Source organism: Enhydra lutris, unplaced genomic scaffold (genome assembly GCF_002288905.1).
Source record: "Enhydra lutris kenyoni isolate GAN:26980312 unplaced genomic scaffold, ASM228890v2 scaffoldscaffold22, whole genome shotgun sequence".
Taxonomy (NCBI): Eukaryota; Metazoa; Chordata; class Mammalia; order Carnivora; family Mustelidae; genus Enhydra; species Enhydra lutris.
In genome coordinates this window covers 37,646,305-37,668,389 of record NW_019154106.1, presented here as the reverse complement: position 1 = coordinate 37,668,389, position 22,085 = coordinate 37,646,305, and the positions used below count along the sequence as shown (strand labels likewise).

The 22,085-nt window shown below is 35.8% G+C and overlaps 1 protein-coding gene across 2 annotated transcripts in view; it reads left to right on the top strand.

Moving 5' to 3' along the window:
* LOC111150104 (growth arrest specific 2) overlaps positions 1 to 22,085 on the top strand; it is a 115,692-nt gene that overhangs the window by 43,255 nt on the left and 50,352 nt on the right. For both annotated transcript variants that reach the window (XM_022507454.1, XM_022507453.1), the window contains exons 4-6: positions 5,412 to 5,475; positions 14,679 to 14,820; positions 20,621 to 20,728. In XM_022507454.1, the coding sequence (XP_022363162.1) occupies positions 5,412 to 5,475; positions 14,679 to 14,820; positions 20,621 to 20,728 (314 nt within the window). The remainder of the gene's footprint in view (positions 1 to 5,411; positions 5,476 to 14,678; positions 14,821 to 20,620; positions 20,729 to 22,085) is intronic.

Sequence of the window (22,085 nt, the reverse complement as noted above, 5' to 3'; positions counted from 1 at the left end):
TCTTTGCTTTGTTTTCTCTTTGGCCTCCCTGAGATCAGTTTCAAATTTAAAGGTACCTGAATTTCTGTGCTACTCCTAATTGCCTCTTACCTTTAAGCTCAAAGGTTTCTGCATGGGTCTTACCAGGAGTGACATGATGAAGGGAGTGGTTTGTGACTAGCCCTTCACTTTTTGGGAAGCAACTTTTGTGCTTTATTAATCCTGGCACAAGAGAAATGCTCATAATCACCACTAAGGGCTAATCCAAAGCATGAATTATTTTTCTTCCAATCATCATCATCATCACTGTTATCTGAAACATTTGTAGAGTGTTTTGAGAATATCTATCTATCTATCTATAGATAGATAGATATCCTCAAAGCACGTTTGAATGTTTTCAACAAAACACAGGAATTATAATTGGTGTTTACTATAATACAAAACATTGGTTAATACAGTGCTTCTCCGACATTAAAGTGCATACCCATCACCTGGAGAACTTGTTTAAATGTTGGTTCTTATCAATAAGTCTGGGGTGGGACCGAATACTTTGTATCTTTATCCAGCTCCCAGCTGATGCCAATGCTGCTGGTCTGTGGACCCCACTTAAGTAGCAAGGGAGTAATATTAATTGAGCACTTGCCATATGTACCAAGTACTTTTAACCGTAAATCACCTCGTAAGGAGGAGCAAGTAGAAGGCAAGATGCCTGTTTGGGAGACGAAAAAATGATGCAGCCTAGACTAGAACCCAATCCTCCTGTCTGCTAGTTTATTGTATTTTCTAGCACACCTCTCTTTCTGAGTATTAGAACTTGTTCTCTATTCTGGGAAGGTGGACAACTACTAATTTATGGTATTTTCACAATTAAATAATAATCAGCCAAAGTGTATTTTTTTCAAGTTTCCTTCCTAAATTTAAATCTAAATTAGCCCAGTCTCCTTTAAAACCAGTGTTAATATTGTAGTCTCTATTGTACAGACACCAAACAGACAACACACTTTTTCGTGTTTCCATTTCTTTGCCCATGTGTTAAAATTTAATATATTTAGCTAAATTACATTTATGGTCAAATGCATTTTATCCTTGCAGATTTTGTGATATTGAAACTCTATCCTTTGCTTTAGTGGAAGACCTCATTTTCTATTCCTGGAGCTAGCAGCACTCCATTTTGACATTTGATGCCCATGAGATTTTTATAGAATCTAGGTTATAAGACTGCGTCTCTTGCCACATATTTTTGAATAGGGATCTGTCTTACTTTTCTCAGAGCTGTTCTGCATTATGATTTTCTTTGAGGTGGTTTTGATTATTTTAAAAAATCCAATGATAAAAACCCTTCACATAATAATTACCATTGGCTGGAGAGCTTTCTATTTTTTAAAAAACAATTTTTTAGATGAAAGAGAACAATAGTGATTCCCTCTTCTCCCAACTCAAAGCAAAAAACCATATGAATATTTCAATGATAGAGTGAAAAAAATGTTTTCTAGTGTAAACTTTAGTATAAGGAGAAGTTTTATTGTTTTTTGAAAAGGGGAATCATTGAAATGATTTAAGATGAGTATCCTTATGACTCAATACAAAAGTTTTCATTTAAATGCAATATACAAAATTTGTCTTTTATAATCAACTTAGGTAATTTACTAAAAATGGGCTCATCTAAATTATTTTATTCTCAGAGACAGAAAAATTAATGGTAAGGTGTTTGCTGTTTCACAAAATGACACACTTTTCTTAAGCTTTATACTTAGCACAAACTTGTAATAACTATTGGCTATCTGCTTTATATTTCTGTATATGCTGATTAAATTGACCTACTTAACCTGGGATTTGATTTAGACTGATTTATAATTAGTGGTCTCTGATATAATATAAATGATAAAATATTCAATATATACTCATTATAATAGACCACTTTAGATTATACATATTCTACCAATAGTAATTTTTTTATTCCAAAGTTTTTATCATGCCTAGCATAGTGAATGACGCCCGATTGGTGCACACACACAAAAATGTTTTTAGGGAAAAAAATAAGTGAATTATTGTTGACTAAGCCAAATGAAGACAATCTTTAAACAAATAATTTATAATAACAAAAATTTTAAAAACTAATAAAGCTAGCATTGGGTGAGTCTTTCCTATGTGCCACACACTGTGTCAAGGGGCGCCTGGGTGGCTCAGTGGGTTAGGCCGCTGCCTTCGGCTCGGGTCATGATCTCAGAGTCCTGGGATCGAGCCCCACATCGGGCTCTCTGCTCAGCGGGAAGCCTGCTTCCTCCTCTCTCTCTGCCTGCCTCTCTGCCTACTTGTGATCTCTCTGTCAAATAAATAAATAAAATCTTTAAAGAAAAAAAAAAAAAGAATAAAAATAAATATCACCTTGTTTGATCCTTACCAAAACCTTCCAAAATATGCAGTTTTGTTTTTCTTCAGAAAAATGAGATATTGTAGAATTACCTCCCAAGATAATGCAACCAGTAAGCCTTAGAGTTGATACTCACACCCAGATCTTTATGGTTTGAATCCCATGGCCACTATACTCTATCAACTTACTTTAGAAACTTGCTTGAGTGCAAAAACCAAAGTCACCTCCTTGGGAAATTTAGATACTATTTAAAGACTCTTGAATTTAATTATTTACTCATAAAGCAAGAGTATTTGCTTTTACAATTAAATAAACATTGACATCATTTGCGCTTTCTCAAGACACCAGGTAAGATGTTAGTCTTTATTTAGTTTGTTCATTGTCGAAACCACCATCATCACTGGATGATTATCATCATCCTCGATTATTGAGTTGTAATGCTTACTGGGTAGTTACTGTTTTGTGCTAAATTATGCACCTCTACAGCTTCATCTCATTCATCGCTCACTGGTCATCAGACCAACTTGTTTTTTGTTTTGTTTCATTTCATTTTTGTGGGGTTTTTTGGTCGTTATAGGCCAGGTATAATATACCTGCTTTTTAAAAAGGCATTACTATGTGAGACAATAACACAGGGGTTTTTTGGAAGCAATTTATTTTCTTTATGAAAAATAACATTTCTAAGAAAATTGGGAAGTACAATAATCATCCTACTAGTTTTTCCTAAGAAATGATGCTGAGGGAGCGGTTCATTTGTCTTAAATTTTATAAGCTTGTTCTTTTAAGGATATGAAAAAATTTTATGTATGAAATTTACATATATATATACATATATATATATAAAATACTCTTTTAAGGATGTAAAATGAAGAATCATGCAGTTACTTCTTAGTTTGCCAAAACTGATTTTCTAATGAGTCCATGGTAGATTCAGCATTTGAGTTGGGCATGCCAAAGCTGTTTTAAGTTGCTAGCTCAGTTGAGGAAGCAAAGAAATACACAATAGTAATGTGTCTCACATATGTCTTTGTTACTCACATTATTGTTTTTCTTCAGGATGAATTTTATTTTCTGTAAAATGTATCTATTCCAATACTTACATAGTCCTCAAGCTATAGATAATGAGATGGTTAAGGAATCCTTATAGGTGGGTCAGGTATTACTTTTTGTAACTGGTTATTGACTGCACATTGACACAATTTGGTCAGGTTAGTAGTAATTTTTATATTTTGACCCTATTTCCATCAAGAAATACAGGAGATTGTGTCCAGGACTTCCAGAGCTATAGCCACTTACTTTGCATAGTGTTCACTGAAGATGAGGGTATTAACAGGGCCTAAAAAAAAATCTTCCTCTCCTCAGTTTTTATATATTCTTTTTCCCATTCAGAACCCATGTTTATTGCTTTGTTCCATGGATGGGGTTTTTTAAAGGCCTAAATCAGAAAGAATTTATTATCTAGACAGAAAGATTGATTTTCATTGTCTGCTTCTGTTTTGTGATGTTTGTGACTGTTCTCTTTTTGAAATTGATGCCTTTGTGGTATTACAGTCCATATGTTATATGGCACTGTCGTTGATTCAATGAAGTTGTGAAGTTTGTATCATTCTAGCCTGAGTCAACCGGGGGTGCCTTTGAAATTGGAGTTATTAACTACCCTTATTTTTAGATCCTTTAATTAGAAATAACTTTAGGCTTCCTGATGAGGGGAATTCACTCAGGGTCACCTAAAACCAAACTTTATATTACCAAGAATTGGAATATTCTATAACTGAGATTTTTCCATAATTCTTTTTTAATGAAAATTGTTGATGGGAATAGAATTTATTTTGTGAGCTTCAAAAGTGACATTTTATAACAAGATAATAAAATTGTGTCTGTTTAAAGCCAATTGTGTACTTTTACAATCCAAGTAAATGTTCTCTTTCTCTTCACCACAAACCCCCAATAAATTCCATTTTGATGTCAGTGGACCAAATATTGCCAGTACCATAATCTGTGGAGTGAAAGAATTAGATATTTAAGTTAAAGGAATAGAATAATTCTGGGAAATGGAATTATTATAAAATTCTATGTTTACGAATTAAAGCAGTATTACTGTTTTTCTTAAAATTGATCAGTAAGCTAGTATTTTCTCTTATCAGGATATTGTCTATATAAAGACCATTCTCAATGCATTATATTTTTTTAATATCTGTTGGCTTTATTAGGTGCAGTACATAACAATGTATTTAAAATGCTCTATCTTGTTAAAAACAAAGCAATGTAAGCAGGACATACACTTTTGGTAGGCTCAACGAATGCAAGTATGATTTGTCAGCATTACTGAATGCGTCCAAACCAATTAGTAAAGCAAGATTTATTAAGCAATCAGAATATATTAGAATCTGATCAATACAAAGAACAGTCCTCTAATTTGCTCATTTTATGGACAAAGTTGACTATTGGTGTATATTGATACATATTTACAAATCCATTCCGTTGAAAGAGTATCTTTCTATAGTATCATTTAATCAGATTTGATGAGTAGAGGACATCAAGTTTCAGAGTCTCACTTGATGTCCCTGCTTGGAGGATAATGAAGGACTGTGGTGTATCATTTTTATCCTTATTCATTGCATTATTTCTGCTCAAATCACTAATGAGGTAGACTCAGGATTTTGCAGAGTCCAGCTTTGTTCCATGGTCTTCCATGTGCTGTGTATTTTAAAATATCAACTATTTATATCATAATGACAACTACATATATTTCCAAGATCAACGTACTAATATTATTTAATAAAAGAAAACACTTTCAGGGAGAGATAAACTCAGAGTAAGATTTCCTGAGACTCATGACTTTGAGAAGAGAGGTTAGGCGGAGAGTTTTGAAAGCTGCTTTAAGACTTTGGTAGAGCTAAGTGTACCGTGGGATGGGATGGCTTCTGTGAATGTGAGAAAGAAGACTAGCTCATTGACGGGAAGCATGAGGGATGAGAGATCACTGGCAAGCCTGTTCGCTATTGAGCTGCTTTACAATCCCTTCTATTGTAAAGGTGTCCACCTCTGTCTTATCTTTCAGTCCTCCACAAGCAACCTAGAGAAGTGTGTCTCTGTTTGCTGGAGCTTGGCCGGATTGCAGCCAGGTAGGTCAAACTGCTACCACTATTTCAAGATGTGAACCATCTCAGCATTGAAACAACTGAGAAGCTTGCTGGTTTTTCATTGCTAATTTAACCTGGGCATTGAGAGGCTATTTTTTCCAAATATAATTAGTACAAACATCTCAAGAGCAATTGTTCAAATTAAAAGCATGCCACCAATATTCCTAGCCCTACAATCTTGTCAAAGCCACTATATCTAATAAGCATTTACTAAAAGCATATCCTCTCATCTAATACATTTGCCTTCCAGTCTTTTCTTGGGGGGGTGGGGGAGGGTCTTGTACATCAAGTTGTGTGTGACAATTACTCTTTCTGCTAAAGTCTATTCCTATTATGTCTCTCTCTCCCAACTCCTCACCTCCTCTCTTTCTGTTTATTCTTTATAATTTAATTCTTAATATAATCCCTAATATCATCTACTAATATATAATACATTTATTATTATTATTTTTTAAAGATTTTATTTATTTATTTGACAGAGATCACAAGTAGGCAGAGAGAGAAGGGGAAGCAGGCTCCCTGCTGAGCAGAGAGCTGGATGCGGGGCTCGATCCCAGGACACTGAGATCACGACCTGAGCCGAAGGCAGCGGCCTAATCCACTGAGCCTCCCAGGCGCCCCTATAATACATTTATTATTAAATAAATTTCTTTTTTCCTCATTATCCCTTATTCAGCATCCCATGTCTCAGGTCTTTTAGCTTCTACTGCTGAGTGGGGGGATAATTTTTCAGTTATTCTCCATATTTTCATTAGAGAAAGGCATAGAATATTTTCCTTCTTATGTGAAGAATCATTTTCTTCTAGGAAAAAAAAAGTAATTGTAAAAGTCAAAATCATAGCTAAATAGACAGAGAAAGGGACTTTATTACCTCAGGTGACTTGCTTTGGTTTCGTGTTTTATCTTTCATTTTCTTGCAAATGACCAAACAGAACTTCTGACAGTTCTATGAAACCCAAAGAATTAGAAATGAAGATGTTTAAGTGGTCAAAGAAGACATGATTCAAAATAAAAATTCAGAATTACTTAGATGTTTTTCATCAAAATCTGGGTTCACTGTTAGGAGAGAGATCAGATGAACCAATAAGATAAAGTGAGAGCTAGCTCTGGGTGAAAATTCTCAAAGGAAAATTTATAAAGAAAATCGGGGTAAAGAAAATACGAGGCATACCCATCAGCAAATTACAGCAATGGGTAGAAAGCTTGCTGCCAGTGAATAGACCTGGGCTTTTTTGTTTGTTTTTATTTTTGGTTTTGATTCAATGGGAAATTAACCTGCAATCAGAAGTAACTCCAGGTTCCATAAAACATGATTGACAACATAATCTCAACAAATTGTATATCAAGTATGAATTTTACTTTACCACAGTACGTGGGTATGAGGAAGATTCTTTAATTAAAAAAAATCAAATTAAGTATGACTGAGGCTCCACTCAAAATGAAAAAGCCAATTTGAGACATTTGGACAGGTTTCCCTATTCTCTCCCATACTGTTCCAAGATACTGTGCGAAGGCCTTGGGATAGGGTCCCCTGGTCCTCTGTCCACTCAGGCCTCTACTACTGGAGCTTAGTTTGAGCTTGGAGGGTCTCATTCTTTCTTTGGACCCCCCCCCCCCCAGAGCTGTCACCTTCTTGGGTTCTATGAGGGAGCGAGACAACGGCGGACTCTGCTAAACCACCCAGTCTTGGGGCTTCTGACCTGTAGGGCAAACGACCTTGAGCCAAAGGAATGGTATCCTTTGAACTCTACAGATATCCCCTAAAAGAGGGAAAGTGAAAAATAAAAGGGGAAGAAAAACACACAAAGTAAAATTTCAATAAATGAGCGGCTGCCACTGAAATGTTAGAGTGAGAGAAACATGGATGGTTCCTACTTAAGAGAGATAAGGCAGAACATTTTTTGTTCAATTTTTAAATTTTAATTATACTGCTAGAATATTCTAAAAGGCCAGATTCCATTTTGTTGTTTTAATAATCTAAATACATGAATCAAGTCAGCATCATGATTCTGAAAGTCACGATATATAGGTAGAGAGAAGGCGGTGTACCATCTGCAGAATTAGTCACAAGATGTCATTATCCTCTTGTTAGTTTATAATACTTGCCTATTTTCTGGGTTTATTTTTTTTTTGATTATGCTTTTTATTACTGGAGCACTCAGATTAGGAATCCTGCTGGACCAGACTTTTTAACTATGACGGAGTCATCAAAGGAGAAGACATGCCACCCAATGACAAAATCCCTTTAGAAATCCCCTTTCCTTCAGTTCCAAGTCTGGCATAAATTACCCCTTGCCATGGTACATTAAACAATTTAAAATCTTAATTTTAATGACAGAGAATCATAAGGGCCTGGTCAATTTCATGGTGATGGATCATGTCAAGTTTTATGTGTTTTTTTTCCCCCAGTTATTTTGAAACTGAGAGTCTGGGTTGCTCTATTTCTTTATCATTCTTTTTTTTTTAAAAACCAGTTTATTGGGTGACATACAAAAGGTGTCCATATTTAATGTATACGAGTTGATGAGCTTGGAGATGAGTGTATATCTGTGCAACCATACCGCAGTCTATGCCATTAGTCGATCTATCACCCCTCACATTTTCATCCTGCTAGTATTAGTATTAGTATTATCACCATTGTCATTGTTATTTATGATACAAATGGGTTGCTCATTTCTGACCATACTTACAACCATGTAAGCTGGTGAAAGCCGTAATTATTCATATTACAAAGGTATTACTAATTTCAAAAAGGAATTATCTAAGGGTTAAGATAACCCTTATGTTACAATGCTCTATTTATAAACCTTGCTTTTATTTTCTTCACTTGAGTGACGTGAAATACTGTACTTACACTGAAACCCAGAAAACATGCTGAGATCATTCAGGGTGTTACTTTAGTTGTGTGCAGCATAAGGTAAAACAATTGAATACCAATCGGATAGATTGAACATTTAAGTATACATGTCTACTTAAGTTTCTATCTGTACACATTTGAAGATCTTATCTTTTTTTTTTTTTTTTATTTGAATGGAAGTTCAATTGTGCTTTACAGACAGCAAACCAGTAAACCCAAATTTCACTCCCTAAGCTGTATGTTGGAGCATATTAGTTAAAGGGGGAAAAAAAAGGAAAATTCATCCACCTGACTTCATTTTATTCCTAAATTTTTCTTTGAACATATTGAAACTATGTCTACATCTTTACTTTCTGCTTCCTCCTCTCCTTGTGCCTCCATTAGAGGATTACAGAAATTACTGAGTTAAGACATCATTAGCCAAAACTAGAAGTGATTTGGGGAAAGCTCTTATGAATCAGTACATTAATTTGTACACACGCTGGATGAGTTTTTTACTATAATGAGGTCCCCAGCACAATCTTATGAATCGTGAACGTTTTTCTAATAATCACTGACAGTTGATGTTTTTAATATTCGATTCTAAACATTAACTCCTTGAAATTACATAAATGTCATCTTAAAAGTATCCACATCACTTCAGATATGATTCTCAGGATGTTTCTGATTCTCTGCCATCTTCTCCTGACTGGGAAAACTCAGTGACACTCCTTTGAGAGCTGTGGGCTTCTCTGAGTTCTGACATGGGAGAATGAGACCACTTATTTTTGTTCTCATGGGTAAAACTTCCTTTTATTTTCGACTGAATAGAGCTATCATCACTGGAGAGTGAAATCCCACTGTTAATATTTCAGAAACCATGTCAGTTTCTGTGTGTAAAATATGCATGTTTTCCTTTTGAAAAGTAAAACCCTCAGCAAAAGCAGGTCAATAAAACCTGAAAGATCTTTTTAATGGCAATGCTTTGATATTCATTGCTGAAAAGTGTCCCTATGAAGTCGACGTTTTACAGACTACAGAACTAAGATTACCTTTATGCTAAAAGTTAAAAACTTTTGATATTTTGGTCTGGGGCCATAATCAATAATTAATATCTTAGTGGAGCTTTTTATATTATTATTTTTGAGTGCTTCCTTAATTTTGAACAACACTTATGACCATTTGAAAGAAATATACTTGGTGAACATTTTTGTTAGTCTTCTATTTCAATGCATGGCCTAATGAAGTGTTGCTTAAAATAAAAATATTCTTATACAAGGTTTATTAATTAACACATCCTATTTAAAACACTTGACTCTGCTAAGAATATCACATGTGCTCATGTGAGTGAAATTTCCTTCCAAATGTAAATCTATCTTTAAATTACTTCAAAACAGAATAAAAATAGGGCAAAACTATCTTGCAAGAATCTATAAACTGTCAACTATAAGCTCATCTGTTTATCTATAAACTTATCTGCCTTTCTAAAATGTGTCCCCCTTACTCTACTGAAATAGGTCCCAGATGTCCTTTGTTTGAAAACTCTAGTCTACTAAATAGTTTGTAAATTCTCTTAGTTCAGGGCTCAGTTGGAAAGCTCAATTATGTCATCTAGACCAATCTCAAAAATCATGTCATGTGCCAGAAAAATGAAAAAGCCATTCCTAGTACCTCTTCAGAAAGTTACTAACCAGAAGACCCTGTCCCTAGCAGTTTGCATTTTTTTTTTCAACGAGCCAAAACCAGATTCCTTGCCCTTTAATTATTCACTCTACTCTCCTATCACTGGGGTATACAGATGTGAGGGTTTGGTTTTAGTGGATTCAACCTTCTTGCTCTCTTTAGTTGGACCCTTATTCAGTGTGAAAACAATAAATTCTCTCTCCCAAAACTCAAAAAATCTCATAGCTGGAAAGGAATAGAAAACAGTATAGATTTGTGACAACCTCACAGAGTAGAAACGTGAGGTGGTATAGAATTAATCATGGAAACCAGTAAAAGTAACCTTTTGGAGAATAGAAAAAAAGACCTATTTGGTGACTAAGTTGGCTTGCAGGTGTGAGCCCCCAGCCTCAGGGAAATGTCATGATTTACAGCCTGTTGACATCTCCAGACAGACAGGAAGCCAATGAATCGTATTTAAGTGTGCATTTTGGGACTGGCTGACTCTACCCTAGGCAGCTTGAAGTATTTAAAAGCCAATATAAGCAGAGATTTGGAGCTTAGTGTTGATTCTCTATGTTCAGTGGCAGAGCTAATTTTCAGCATTCCCAGATAAAGAAAAATCTCCAGGGCCAGGCTTTCCATGTATGACTTTGTTACCAACTTCATTCAAATTTAGGCTAACTTTGGATCAGACATGGTGAAGCCTATTGTTCCTCTAGTAATACATTATTATTTTACTTGTAAAAAACAGAGAGAGAGAGAGAGAGAGAGAGAGAGAGAAAGAAAAGTAAAAAATTATGCAGCCTGTTCCTGAAAGGTGGCCTGAATCCACCAACAATTACAAATGAAATCATATTTTCCAACTGGCTTAATTTATAGGTTCAAATATGATGTTTTTACTTGTGATTGACTTTTAATTTTGGCTGTGAATTCTAGTGTGTTAAATTCCTCTAGGTTCGCTGCCCAGTTTGTGTTATTCTCTTAAGAACATTAAATATAATAAAATTTTATACCTTGATGGACTAAGAATTCAAAGAAGTCTGGGGAGATGAAAAAGAGTTGCCTGCTGAAGTTCATCCAACGAGTTAGGAACAAAGCTGAATTTCTAACTCGTTTGGCTATATTCAGCACTAAAAAATTTCTGCTGCTCTATAATTCTAGGAAAACGAGTATAAAGAAAGCCTATAAGGAGTTCCTTTGTAAAGGATACAAACAGGAGTAATAATATAAACAGTAGTAATAATACTCCATTACATCTTAATTTTCAGGCCCCTACATTATTTCATCTGGTGGTATAATACATTTTTCAAAAAGCTTCGTCAAAAACACTACAGTGCTGTAGTTTCCTAATGGTAAAACTTTTGATTCATCAATTATCAACACAATTTCAGAGGCTGTGCCATGTGTTAGACACTGTACTGAGCATATAATGGATACTCTTTCTTTTTTTTAAAGATTTTATTCATTTGAGAGAGACAGAGAGACAGAGAGAGCTTGCAAGCGTGCTAGTGCGCACTCGCACACAAGCAAGGGGAGAGGCAGAGGGAGAGGAAGAAGCAGACTCCCTGCTGAGCAGGGAGCCCAATACGGGGCGTAATCCCAGGACCTGGAGATCATGACCTGAGCCAAAGGCAGATGCTTAACCATCTGAGGCACCCAGGCACCCCTGTGATGGATACTCTTTTAATTTCTCCTAACAACATTAAAACAGGAGTTAGAATTTCCATTTTACGTTGAACTTACAAGGAGCCTCAGAAAGAATGTACGTCAGGATGCCCGACCATGCTGGGGACCCTGAAGATGTTCAACAGCAGCTCCCGTTCAAGCATTGTCCCTCCCTCCCTCCCCGCACCATGACATCAGACCTCTGGGGCAGGCCAGTTTCATGTCTACTTTCCTGATAGAAAACAGACTTCTCAAGGTTAAGCGACTTGCTAAATTTTAAGAGTAGGTTAATGGCACAGTGAGCTCAAGTCTACCTCAGGGAAGAAGGATACACAAATCTCCATGTGAGTGTTGTTGGTACTTGTCAGCAGTAATGAGATGCTGGGTTGACTTCAGTGTAACTAATGAAGTACTGGAAAGAAAAATAATGTATTTGGTTTAGTTTTGGATAAGGTTTAAAATCTGCTGGAAAATTTTTTGGTAAAGCATTTGTATGCACTTAATATTGACATGTTTTATTAAAGTGATATATGCAATTGAGGCACCTAGATGGCTCAATTAAGTTGTTGGACTCCTGGTTTTAGCTCACGTCAGGATCCCAGGGTCGTGAGATCAAGGCCCACCACCAGCTCGGCCCTCATCCGGGGAGTCTGCTTAAGATTCTCCCTCCGTCTTTCTCTCCCTCTGCCCCTCCCCCACTCATGTACACTATTAAATAAATAAATAAAACCTTCAAAAAAGATAAAATGATATGCAATTAAAGATCCAGGACAATGAAACTAAATTCATATTTGGATCTCAAAATTATTGTTGTAGGATACAACGGGATTTTTTTTTTTTTTCATTCATATGGCAGCCCTTAAGTACCTGCTGTGTGCCAAGACCTATGCTGGCTCTGGAGGGTACTGTGAATTAGACACTAGTCTCCACTGATACAGATTTGCAGTCTAATGCATGTTTCCATTATGTCCCATTAACTGGATAATATATATAAAGCATTAAGATATATGATGAATGGTGCCTAGGTCTTTTAGCTAATGATTTATTTAACTAAAAATTATTCAGTTCATTAGAGATGGTTCTCAAGAAAGCAGTTGTTCTGTGGAGTTATGACAGCCTAGACTGTTTTGTACTAAATTCCAAGTTTTCAGTTCTCAAAGAGCTTCTGACACAGCATGCATCCTTACCCTCTAAATTCTGGGAAAAAATATTAGAAAATGGAATAAAAGAGTTACAGATGGAACATTAAATATCACCTTTACTACTGATAAGATCCAAGTTGATGAAACCAAGGAGGGAGACAAACCATAAGAGACTCTTAATCTCAGGAAACAAACTGAGGGTCGCTGTTGTGGAGGAAGGTGGGGAGGGATGGGGTAGTTGGGTGATGGACAATGGGGAGGGTATGTGCTATGGTGAGTGCTGTGAATTGTGTAAGACTGATGAATCACAGACCTGTACCCCTGAAACAAATAATACATTATAGGTTAATTTAATAAATTAAGAAATAAAAAAAAAGATCCAAGTTGGCAGACATGCTTAGTGTCTTTAACTGACCTCCAGAAATAGGCCAATTAACTACCTAATTACAAACAAAGATGGAGTTTTCTATGGAGGCCTTTCTGGGGACAGCTACTTCCCTAGAAGAAAGGTGAACTGAGTCAAGCAAGTTTAACTGATTCTTAGATTTTACAGTTTGATAAATCCCTTCGTCTTGCTGGAGAAGTGTGAGTAATGAAAGAGAGAGGCCAGGAATTAAACTAACCGAGTACCCTCGACAAGAACAAAAACATCAAGAGTGGGGAAGTTGCTTCCCTGGAAGTGTATCCTGAACACATGTGTGATGATGTGAGTTAAAGTAACAAGCCATTAGAACAGGACAATAATCTAAGCTTTTGTATTCAATGATCTTTTTAATATATTATTAACTCTAAGGTAGTAGACATACCATCTACGTATTTATTCTATGTAGATTATTTTCTTTGTACATTATCCATCATCTATTTTTTAACTTTCCAAATGACTCATTCCTCTCCTTTCTAACATGTAATCACCTGATTAAAATGTCAGAAAAAAAGAACCTCAGCCCTACACTGAAAAAAATCTGAATTTGCGTCTTTGTCTTGCTCCCAGCTGATTCTGTATCCTTTCTGGATCTTTATTCTTTATTTTGTAAAAATGTAAGATATAACTAGATGATCCCAAAGATCCTTTACAACTCTCACATTCTGGAATTATCTTTGGTCTTCTTCACCCAGGTATACTAGATAAGCATCTAAGAAACCAAACCAATTTTAAATTTAGCTAAAGAAAATTACGTTTATGGGAGATAAGAATGCCAATAACAACTATTACATCTCTCTTTTTGAACTTCTAGGGTATTAATAATTTATAACATAATTTTTAACATTGTTATTCTAAATTATTTCTCTATTTGCTTTTGTTCATTTTCTTTCACTGGACCCCATACCTACTTTCATTACATTGTTTTTAAACGTATAACCTAGGACACAGTACAATCCCACACGACATTATTCTGGACTCAAAGGAGGTATACAATTAACAGTCATTTCTTCTCTGTTAAATCCTTTAAGGATGTTCATTTTGGGGATTGCTATTTTCATCTTTAACAAGCTTGTCTTCAAAATAGGAATTCAATTACAAATCTCAAATCTAATAAATCTAAAAGCTGAAGACTAAAGTTTACATGATAACTCATGTTATTGCCTCAATGTATTACATGGAGTATTTTTATTCTTAATATGCCAGTTGTCTATTCATGTGTCTATATACATATCTGAACGTAAGTGTATATGTATGTATCTATATCAAAATCAGATATATGTGCTTTTTCCTGCTTTAAAGGAGGCCAATTTTAGAACATACCATTTCAGTGCCAGAGAAAGTTAGTTTTAAAAAGTCAGGAATTTGGTCCAATGGTGCTCATGAGCAAATGTAACATATGGTAAGTAAATCATTAGAAGTTATGCATGTGTACTGATCTGGTGTCTTTTAAAAGGTATGGTGTGGAACCTCCTGGTTTGATAAAATTGGAAAAAGAGATTGAACAAGAAGAAACACTTTCTGCTCCCTCTCCTTCACCTTCTCCTTCATCAAAGTCTTCTGGAAAAAAGAGTACAGGGAACTTATTGGATGATGCCGTAAGTAAAATTGGTTGGATTTCTTACCAGCACTTACTCTTTTTTGAACTTCAAAACTCATTCTGTACAATCTCTTGTCAATCTAACCTTCACCTATTTCAATTTCATTCAAATTCATTTTTAAATCCTATGAAAATTTTTGTAGTCCTGCAACAGTAGAAGTAGTCATTTTGAGATTCCAAACTGAGCCAGTTGTTTAAAATAAAGTGACCTGATTTCTACTGAGTAGTATCTGAAATTTTAGGATAAGCTAACTTCCTAAAAATTATCTTTGCAAACAGTTCAACCTTGATGTTTTGGGTTATGGTTTTTTGTTTCACAGATAAGCCTGAGGTAGGAGAAGAGAACACCAACATACCACAGGAAGAACTGCCCTTTGCTACCTGCCTGCTATGGGCCAGAAACTATCATTGTTTTTCAAGTGCTTTTGTTATCATGGGGCTCCTTTCTTGTTGAAGAAACTGAAGCAGAAATTAAAATGCCTGCTGAGGGGAGAGGAGCTTAGATCCCAACCCAGTTTTGCTATCTGTGGTCCCCACCCCTCTAACTAGCAGAGTCCTTGAGTCATGGTCTTTGGTAGAGTAGGGAATGTTTTCATAGACCCTCATAATCATAGAGAACAGATTCTGGGAGGATCAGCAACCTGGATGAATTAAAATTCTCTGGCTCCTCTGTTGTCTGTTAGAAGTAGTTCTTGGTTATAAGAAGTGTGTTTGGTTGTGTGCATGCATTGACCTCCCAGCCCATAACCTTTGAGTGCAAATAAAAAAAAAACAGGGGCAGTTTTTCGAAAAATAGTTACCTCAGGGATGTTAGATTAAAGTATGTCTCATACATGGGGAAGGTACTTAGAAACCAGCACCAACCATAATGCCATTTTGTGGAACAGGCAGGACTGAAAAGCCATGCTGGCCCATAGTTGAGTTTCCTTCTCTAGGGTCTGAGCTGTGAAGAGCTGGGGTAAGGGCTGACTGACCCTATAGGATGTGGAAAAGAGATTGCTCATCTTTTCCTTTTCCCTATGTAACATTACAGCCTATATTGCAGAGTCACAGAAGCAGAAGTACCACAATTTGACAGACTGAGAATTTCCATTTCTAAAGGCAGCAAACTTAAAACTTAGCTTGTCAAGGTATCTTAGCCAATATCAATTTAATTTAGTTTCTTTTGCTCAAGTTGCTCAAAAATTAAAGACTAGGAAGGACATTTGTATCCAATGCTATCTAAAAAAATTTTTAAATCACAGGACAGTTTTTAGGATTGGTCACATGCCTTACTTGTCATATAGTATTTCATTTTTATTGTGTAAGGAAATTGAGCAACATATCGTATTAACAGTAGGCAATGACATTATTTATACATTGATGAAAACAATGTTCCTTCTCTCCAAATTATACTTTTCTGATTCAGCTTACTTTAGAATAAGATGTTCCTTTGGTTTTTCTCATACATGTGTTTCTCTGAGGCTACTGCACTTGATTTTTGTTCCTTTCCTCTTAGCTGTCCCCTCTGTTTACTTTCTCCATCAGAGGCAGAGCTCTGGCCAACATCACCCTAAGCCTTTCAGTGAATGGATCACTGAATCAAATGAATTTCTTTAAAAGATTTTATCTTTATTTATTTATTTTAGATGGAGGGGACGGAGAGAGAGAGAGTGAGTGCTCATGCGGGAGAGTAAGAAAGGGGATGGAGAGGGACAAACAGAGTCTGTGTTGACCCTGGAGATCCAGACTAGGCTGGATCTCAAGACCCTGAGATCAAGACCTGACCAGAGATCAAGAGTCAGGATGCTCTACCAACTGAGCCACGAAAGGAGCCTCTCAAATGAACTTTTATTAGTTTGCAAATTAAGAGAACACTTTCTGGTGTTTGATAACTATTTACTATTCTGTTCTTGAAATTATCCCCCCTGAACATTATTGCTACCGGAATGATCAGCAAAAAATGCAACTCAGATTTGATTAATATTATATAGGGGTTCCCTGTCACATTCTAGGGTAATGCCCAAACTCATTGACATGCCACATAAGCGCTCCATGCTCTGGCCCATTTTGTCTTTCCTGGACTTTTTACCCTGTGGACTTATTCTTGCATTCTGATGTATCTATTGTAAACATGCCCGCTAATCCCAAATTTCCAAGGCAATTTTATATCCTGTGTTTTTCCTCACTTGCTTTCCTCATCAGACTTCTGCTTACTCAATCTTTGAATATTCATTAAAGCACTTTTTCATCTTATAAAATTCAGATGGCACAGCCTCCTATATAAAGTTTTTGTCAGCATCTCTTATCCCAGGAAAAATTGACAAGTTAGTTCTTGATGCCCCAAAGTTTTGTGTATATTTAATAAAGTATGCGCCTTACTGGACATAAATGCCCATTCTTCTCTAGGTGTGGCTCCTGGTCTCCATGACAGTATCCTATTTTATTCATCTGTATCTATCCAGTGGCATGCATGGGGGATAAATTACCAATGTAGGTTATAAAAGTTTTAAAAAGCTTCTGCCTTTTTCTGTTTATCAAGCAAAGCCATGTGCTCTGGAAATAGTTGTACTTACTCAACCTTGTTGTAGCTTTGCAGCTGGTGGAGATGTTGCCCCTTGAACCTAGGAGAAGTAGCTAGAAGGAACCTGGTTCCTTTCCTTCACCATCTTGTCCCATGTGTGGCCATCCCTTGGGTAGGGGGAGTAAAAGGACAGGAGAGAGAAGGTGGAGCAAAAAGCATGGAAGGGATTTTGGAAAAGTCTTGCCGATACTCCCATTGAGGAGTAGAACGAGACAGGTACTCTCTTTAAAGTGGCCTATTGCTCTGTGGTTGTTCTCCCTACTCCAAGTTCTGTTCTCTCAGCTGCAGACCATGAAGGGGATTTCAGAAGAGCTTTTAACCCCCTGTACGTTTACCAAGTGAAGTTTGGGAACATAACTGTCTGTTTAGTTAAGGGGTTTTAATTGAATGTAGGAAATGTGTCAAGTAGATGTTTCTGTACTATTGTACTCTGTTCTGAAAGCCTTTAAACCAGCATTTCTCAAATAATGTTTAATCAAACATACTGCCAGAGGCCCCATGGGGGAAAGAATTCCATGGTTACATTCCTTTGAGAAATACAGCTTACTATATAGTCCCTATCTAGAGTTTGGCAATGCGTGCATTGACAGATCAAAAGCAGTAGTGAGTTCTCTGAGAGAGTCTTGTTTAATCTGGAATTTTCCAGACTTACTTGGACACAGCGGTCTTTTACAGGCTCTTTCACTCTACATTCGGGAAATTGCATTGAAATATTCACATTCTGGCTAAGTGATAGTTTTTTACTGGTGTGTTTTGTTTCAGGGACAGTGGCACAAAGAGAAAAATAATTTGGGCCTCACCCACGGTTTAAATCAGAGCTTCCTATGTCAAATATAAAAAGGAAAGGAAAGAGTTCCTATGGCAACTGCTGTGCTGTGTGTGAGGCCTTACCAGCCATAGGAGAGTTGAAATTCTTGAGCAGCGGTGTGTGCTACAGAATAGGGGTATTAGATAGAGAGATAGAGATTGCTTGCAAAGTCCCTGTGTTTTGTTAATAATATTGGCTATTTTTACTCTGGTGAAGTTATCATTTCACCAAAAAAAAAAAAAAAAAAAAAGAAAGAAAAGAAAAGAAAGGAAAGGAAAAGAAGGAGAATAAAAAAGGGGAGCAAAAGAAGAAGGGGGGAAAAAGGAAAAAGAATAAAAAAAGAAAAGTTGTCCTAAGATATCATATTCCATGAACAGTTTCAAAAATAACTACCAGTTTGAAACTTCTTGTGTATCCTCAAATTTCCGTAGGGGAATTGTGGAAAACTGGAAAAAAAAAAAATAACCCTTTATGCGGATAATCCATGCCACCTTCTTTATCAAGATATCATTAGAGAAACCCACTGAATGTGGAGTTCATTCAGATTAATATATTCTCCAGATGTCCTGATAGAAGGAATCAACTGTAACCAAAATAAATAAATAAAAGTAGGGTTGTGTTGAGTTCTCGGTTTGCCTTTGCTCACTGTGAGCGCGTTCCCACACAATGAATTGAATACCGTTCTAAGGAACCATTCTTACATTCTTCCTCCTCTCCATCAACTTCCTCAGTCTGGGGATGAGAGATAGTATAATTCTGAGTAATCAGGATCCTCTTGAAATCCTATTTTAGCAGAAAATTGGCTGAGTTCCTGGCCAAAAACAGAACACCTGCCAGACTGACTTGTCCCAAGGTAATGGAAGAAGCACAGATGTCATCAGTTGACTTCACAATATATTTCCACTACCCACAGTCTGGCCTTGCCTCTTCCATTTCTGCCTCCACCTCTCACACAACTACAAAAAAGCCCTTGATTTTAAAAAGCCGGTCTATTTTCAAAGCTAGGAAGGCAATGGAGAAGGGCAGGTCACTTGAGAATATGTTTCTTGTACTTTCTTTCTTTTGAAACCAATAGTTTCTGTGTTTCATCTAGGAACACTTCAAGATGGAAACACTTTCCACGCATAATCGTAATTGTCTTGTCTTAGAGGAACCACTTGAACACCAATTTATTGCTTTGCCCAGTTCCTATGCAGCATTGAAGCTGTGCCAAGCATGGCTCTTTTAAAGTTTGGGCCATGTGTTTTTATGTTGCTGACTGTCTGATTTTCTGCTAGATGGCCAAAGTCCTTTCTCCATCCCTCCCTTCCTTTCCTCTCTCCCTTCCTTCCATCCTTCCTTTTTCATGGAAGCCCTTATTGTGGTGAAAAGATATGTAAAAATTAGCAATGGTATAAATTGAACATAATTGATATATATATTTATATATTTATATTATAGATAAATATATTATATATATTATATATTTATATTTATATATATTTATATTACATATAAATATATTATATATTATATAAATGTATATTATATACAAATGTATATTATATATTATATTATTTATATATATATACTTTAAAAACATGTGTGTATATGTATATGCACTTTTACTTCAAAAACATTTTTACAAATACACTTAGAAAGAAATACACATAGAGGAACTCTGAGAACACATTCACTGACCCCACCCTATCCCAGAATGTGGTTCATATCACTTAGATTATGTATTTTTTTTTTTAAAGTAGGGAGATAGTTAAAATAGAGATAAAATCTGATATTCAGACAGGGATTTTATATGACATGTAAATTGTGAGATTCTGCCACAAAAATAGGTTTTGGTAGGTGAGAATTACTGACATGGAGTGAATTGCTGGTTGACTCTGGGTGAAGTAGAGATGATTTCCTAATGGAAATCTTAGAATTCAAAATAATATGGAAACAGTAGGCTCGTTTTTTTTTAAAAAATAACAATTTAATTCTCATTTATTTTGAAAATGGTAAAATTAATATCATTAAAATTATAATGAGGAAATTTTACCCTGTGAACACACATTCTATTCTAGCTTTCAGTGCATTTATCTTGGCAACCCAATGTATACGATCTCATCGGTACTCCCCCAGTGAGAACTTAGCTCGTTATTTCTACACTGCCAATTGATTTGCTCATCATTATCCTCTGGCTTCATTTTTCTTGTCATCATCCAGTTTATGCCTTAGTGCGGTTACTGGCCTTCGGAAAATGCCTTCAGGGCCTGACTTTTATATAGTTAGGATTTAATGTGATATTCCTGTGCTCATATCATGTCCATAGTTTGATATAGAACAAATTTAAAAGGATTAATGGTCCGGGGGCCTTTGAACACATAGAACAAATTAATCTAAATGGAACCTGATTAAGGAAAATTGAACTTGCCTGCTCTTCTCTTTTAGGTGAAGCGAATTTCCGAAGATCCTCCTTGCAAATGCCCAAACAAATTCTGTGTGGAGAGGCTCTCTCAAGGAAGATACCGAGTGGGCGAAAAGATCCTCTTCATTAGGGTAAAGTTTTACTTTTCACTTGATATCTTGTCCTTTCTGAGGCTATTCAGGACCTGAGTTGGGAATTACAGGGGACATGTGACCCATAACTAAGCAGGAGCTTTATTGATGCTACATAGAGTTGGATTTGAAGATAGGAGGTATGAACATTTGTTAATATACATGATTACTACTGAGGGCTAAATAAATAGAACTATCTTGCTCTTTTTATATACATACAAACACACACATCAACCAGATCATAGAGACCAAACACAATGAGAAAAGAAAAATCAAATTCCTTTTTTTGTTCACACATTTCATTTCAAAGGAACTTAACACCTCCCTCTGCTCCCCAGACCCCACACCCCATAGGAAACAGAAATAGTCTCTTGCCCTGGTCTTCCATATCCCAAGTTTGGGACATGATCATCCTATCGGTCCTGGTAACTTTTCAAATGATTTGAGCATGATTTTTTCAAGATGTTTGGGTCATGAACCAGAATGAAAATGCAAGCTCATTACAATGGCATGGTTAGCTAGTGACTGTCATTTCTTACTGTTTTCTGGGTTAGAATAAAGAAGCATGGTCGGGTGCTAATGGATGTTCTGGTGGTCTTTATCCATTTTACAATCATTTATGATCATTAATGTCCACTTTACTAATGAAAAATCAGACTAGATACCATGAGAAGTTTTAGGTTGTTATTAGTGGTTCCAAGTAATGTCTCATGCTTTTCACTTGTGATCTTTTTTGGTGAATAATCAAGATAATTTCATCTCAAAATAAATTTGTGACATTTTCTAAGACCAAGATTATTCTTTTCAAAATTAAAAAGGTGAAAATACAGCACTCAGCTATTCCTAGAAATTAATAACTATTTTCCCCCCATATATTTTAGTCATTTCCTAAAGAACGGGGGTTATGATTCAAAGGAACTGCATTCTCTCATTTGAATAAGTTAAAATATCTTGCTGGTTAATCTGTTTTGTGGAACAAAATAAATGTGTGCGGCAAGTACCATCAATGAAAATTCTTAACAAAACTCAAAATCAATGACGACCCAGTATAAATTTTGTCAATGTAAAGTTTTCTTAACTACAACTTTTGACTGAAAGTTATTAATAAGACAAATTTTTAAGGCTCTACAACATGTTATTTGAAGAAAACCTTGATTGTAATTAGCCTTTAAAAAAGTGTTCATCATTTCATTTTTTAATCCAACTTTAGGGTCATGTTTATTGATTTAAAAAAAAGTTTCCAGGTAATAATTGCTATTTTGCATTGTAATGACAATAAGAAAAATATAATGATATATGATGATTAAGGGTTTGAGAAAAATCTGAAGAATGCCCTCACTAAGATAGACAGTTGCCC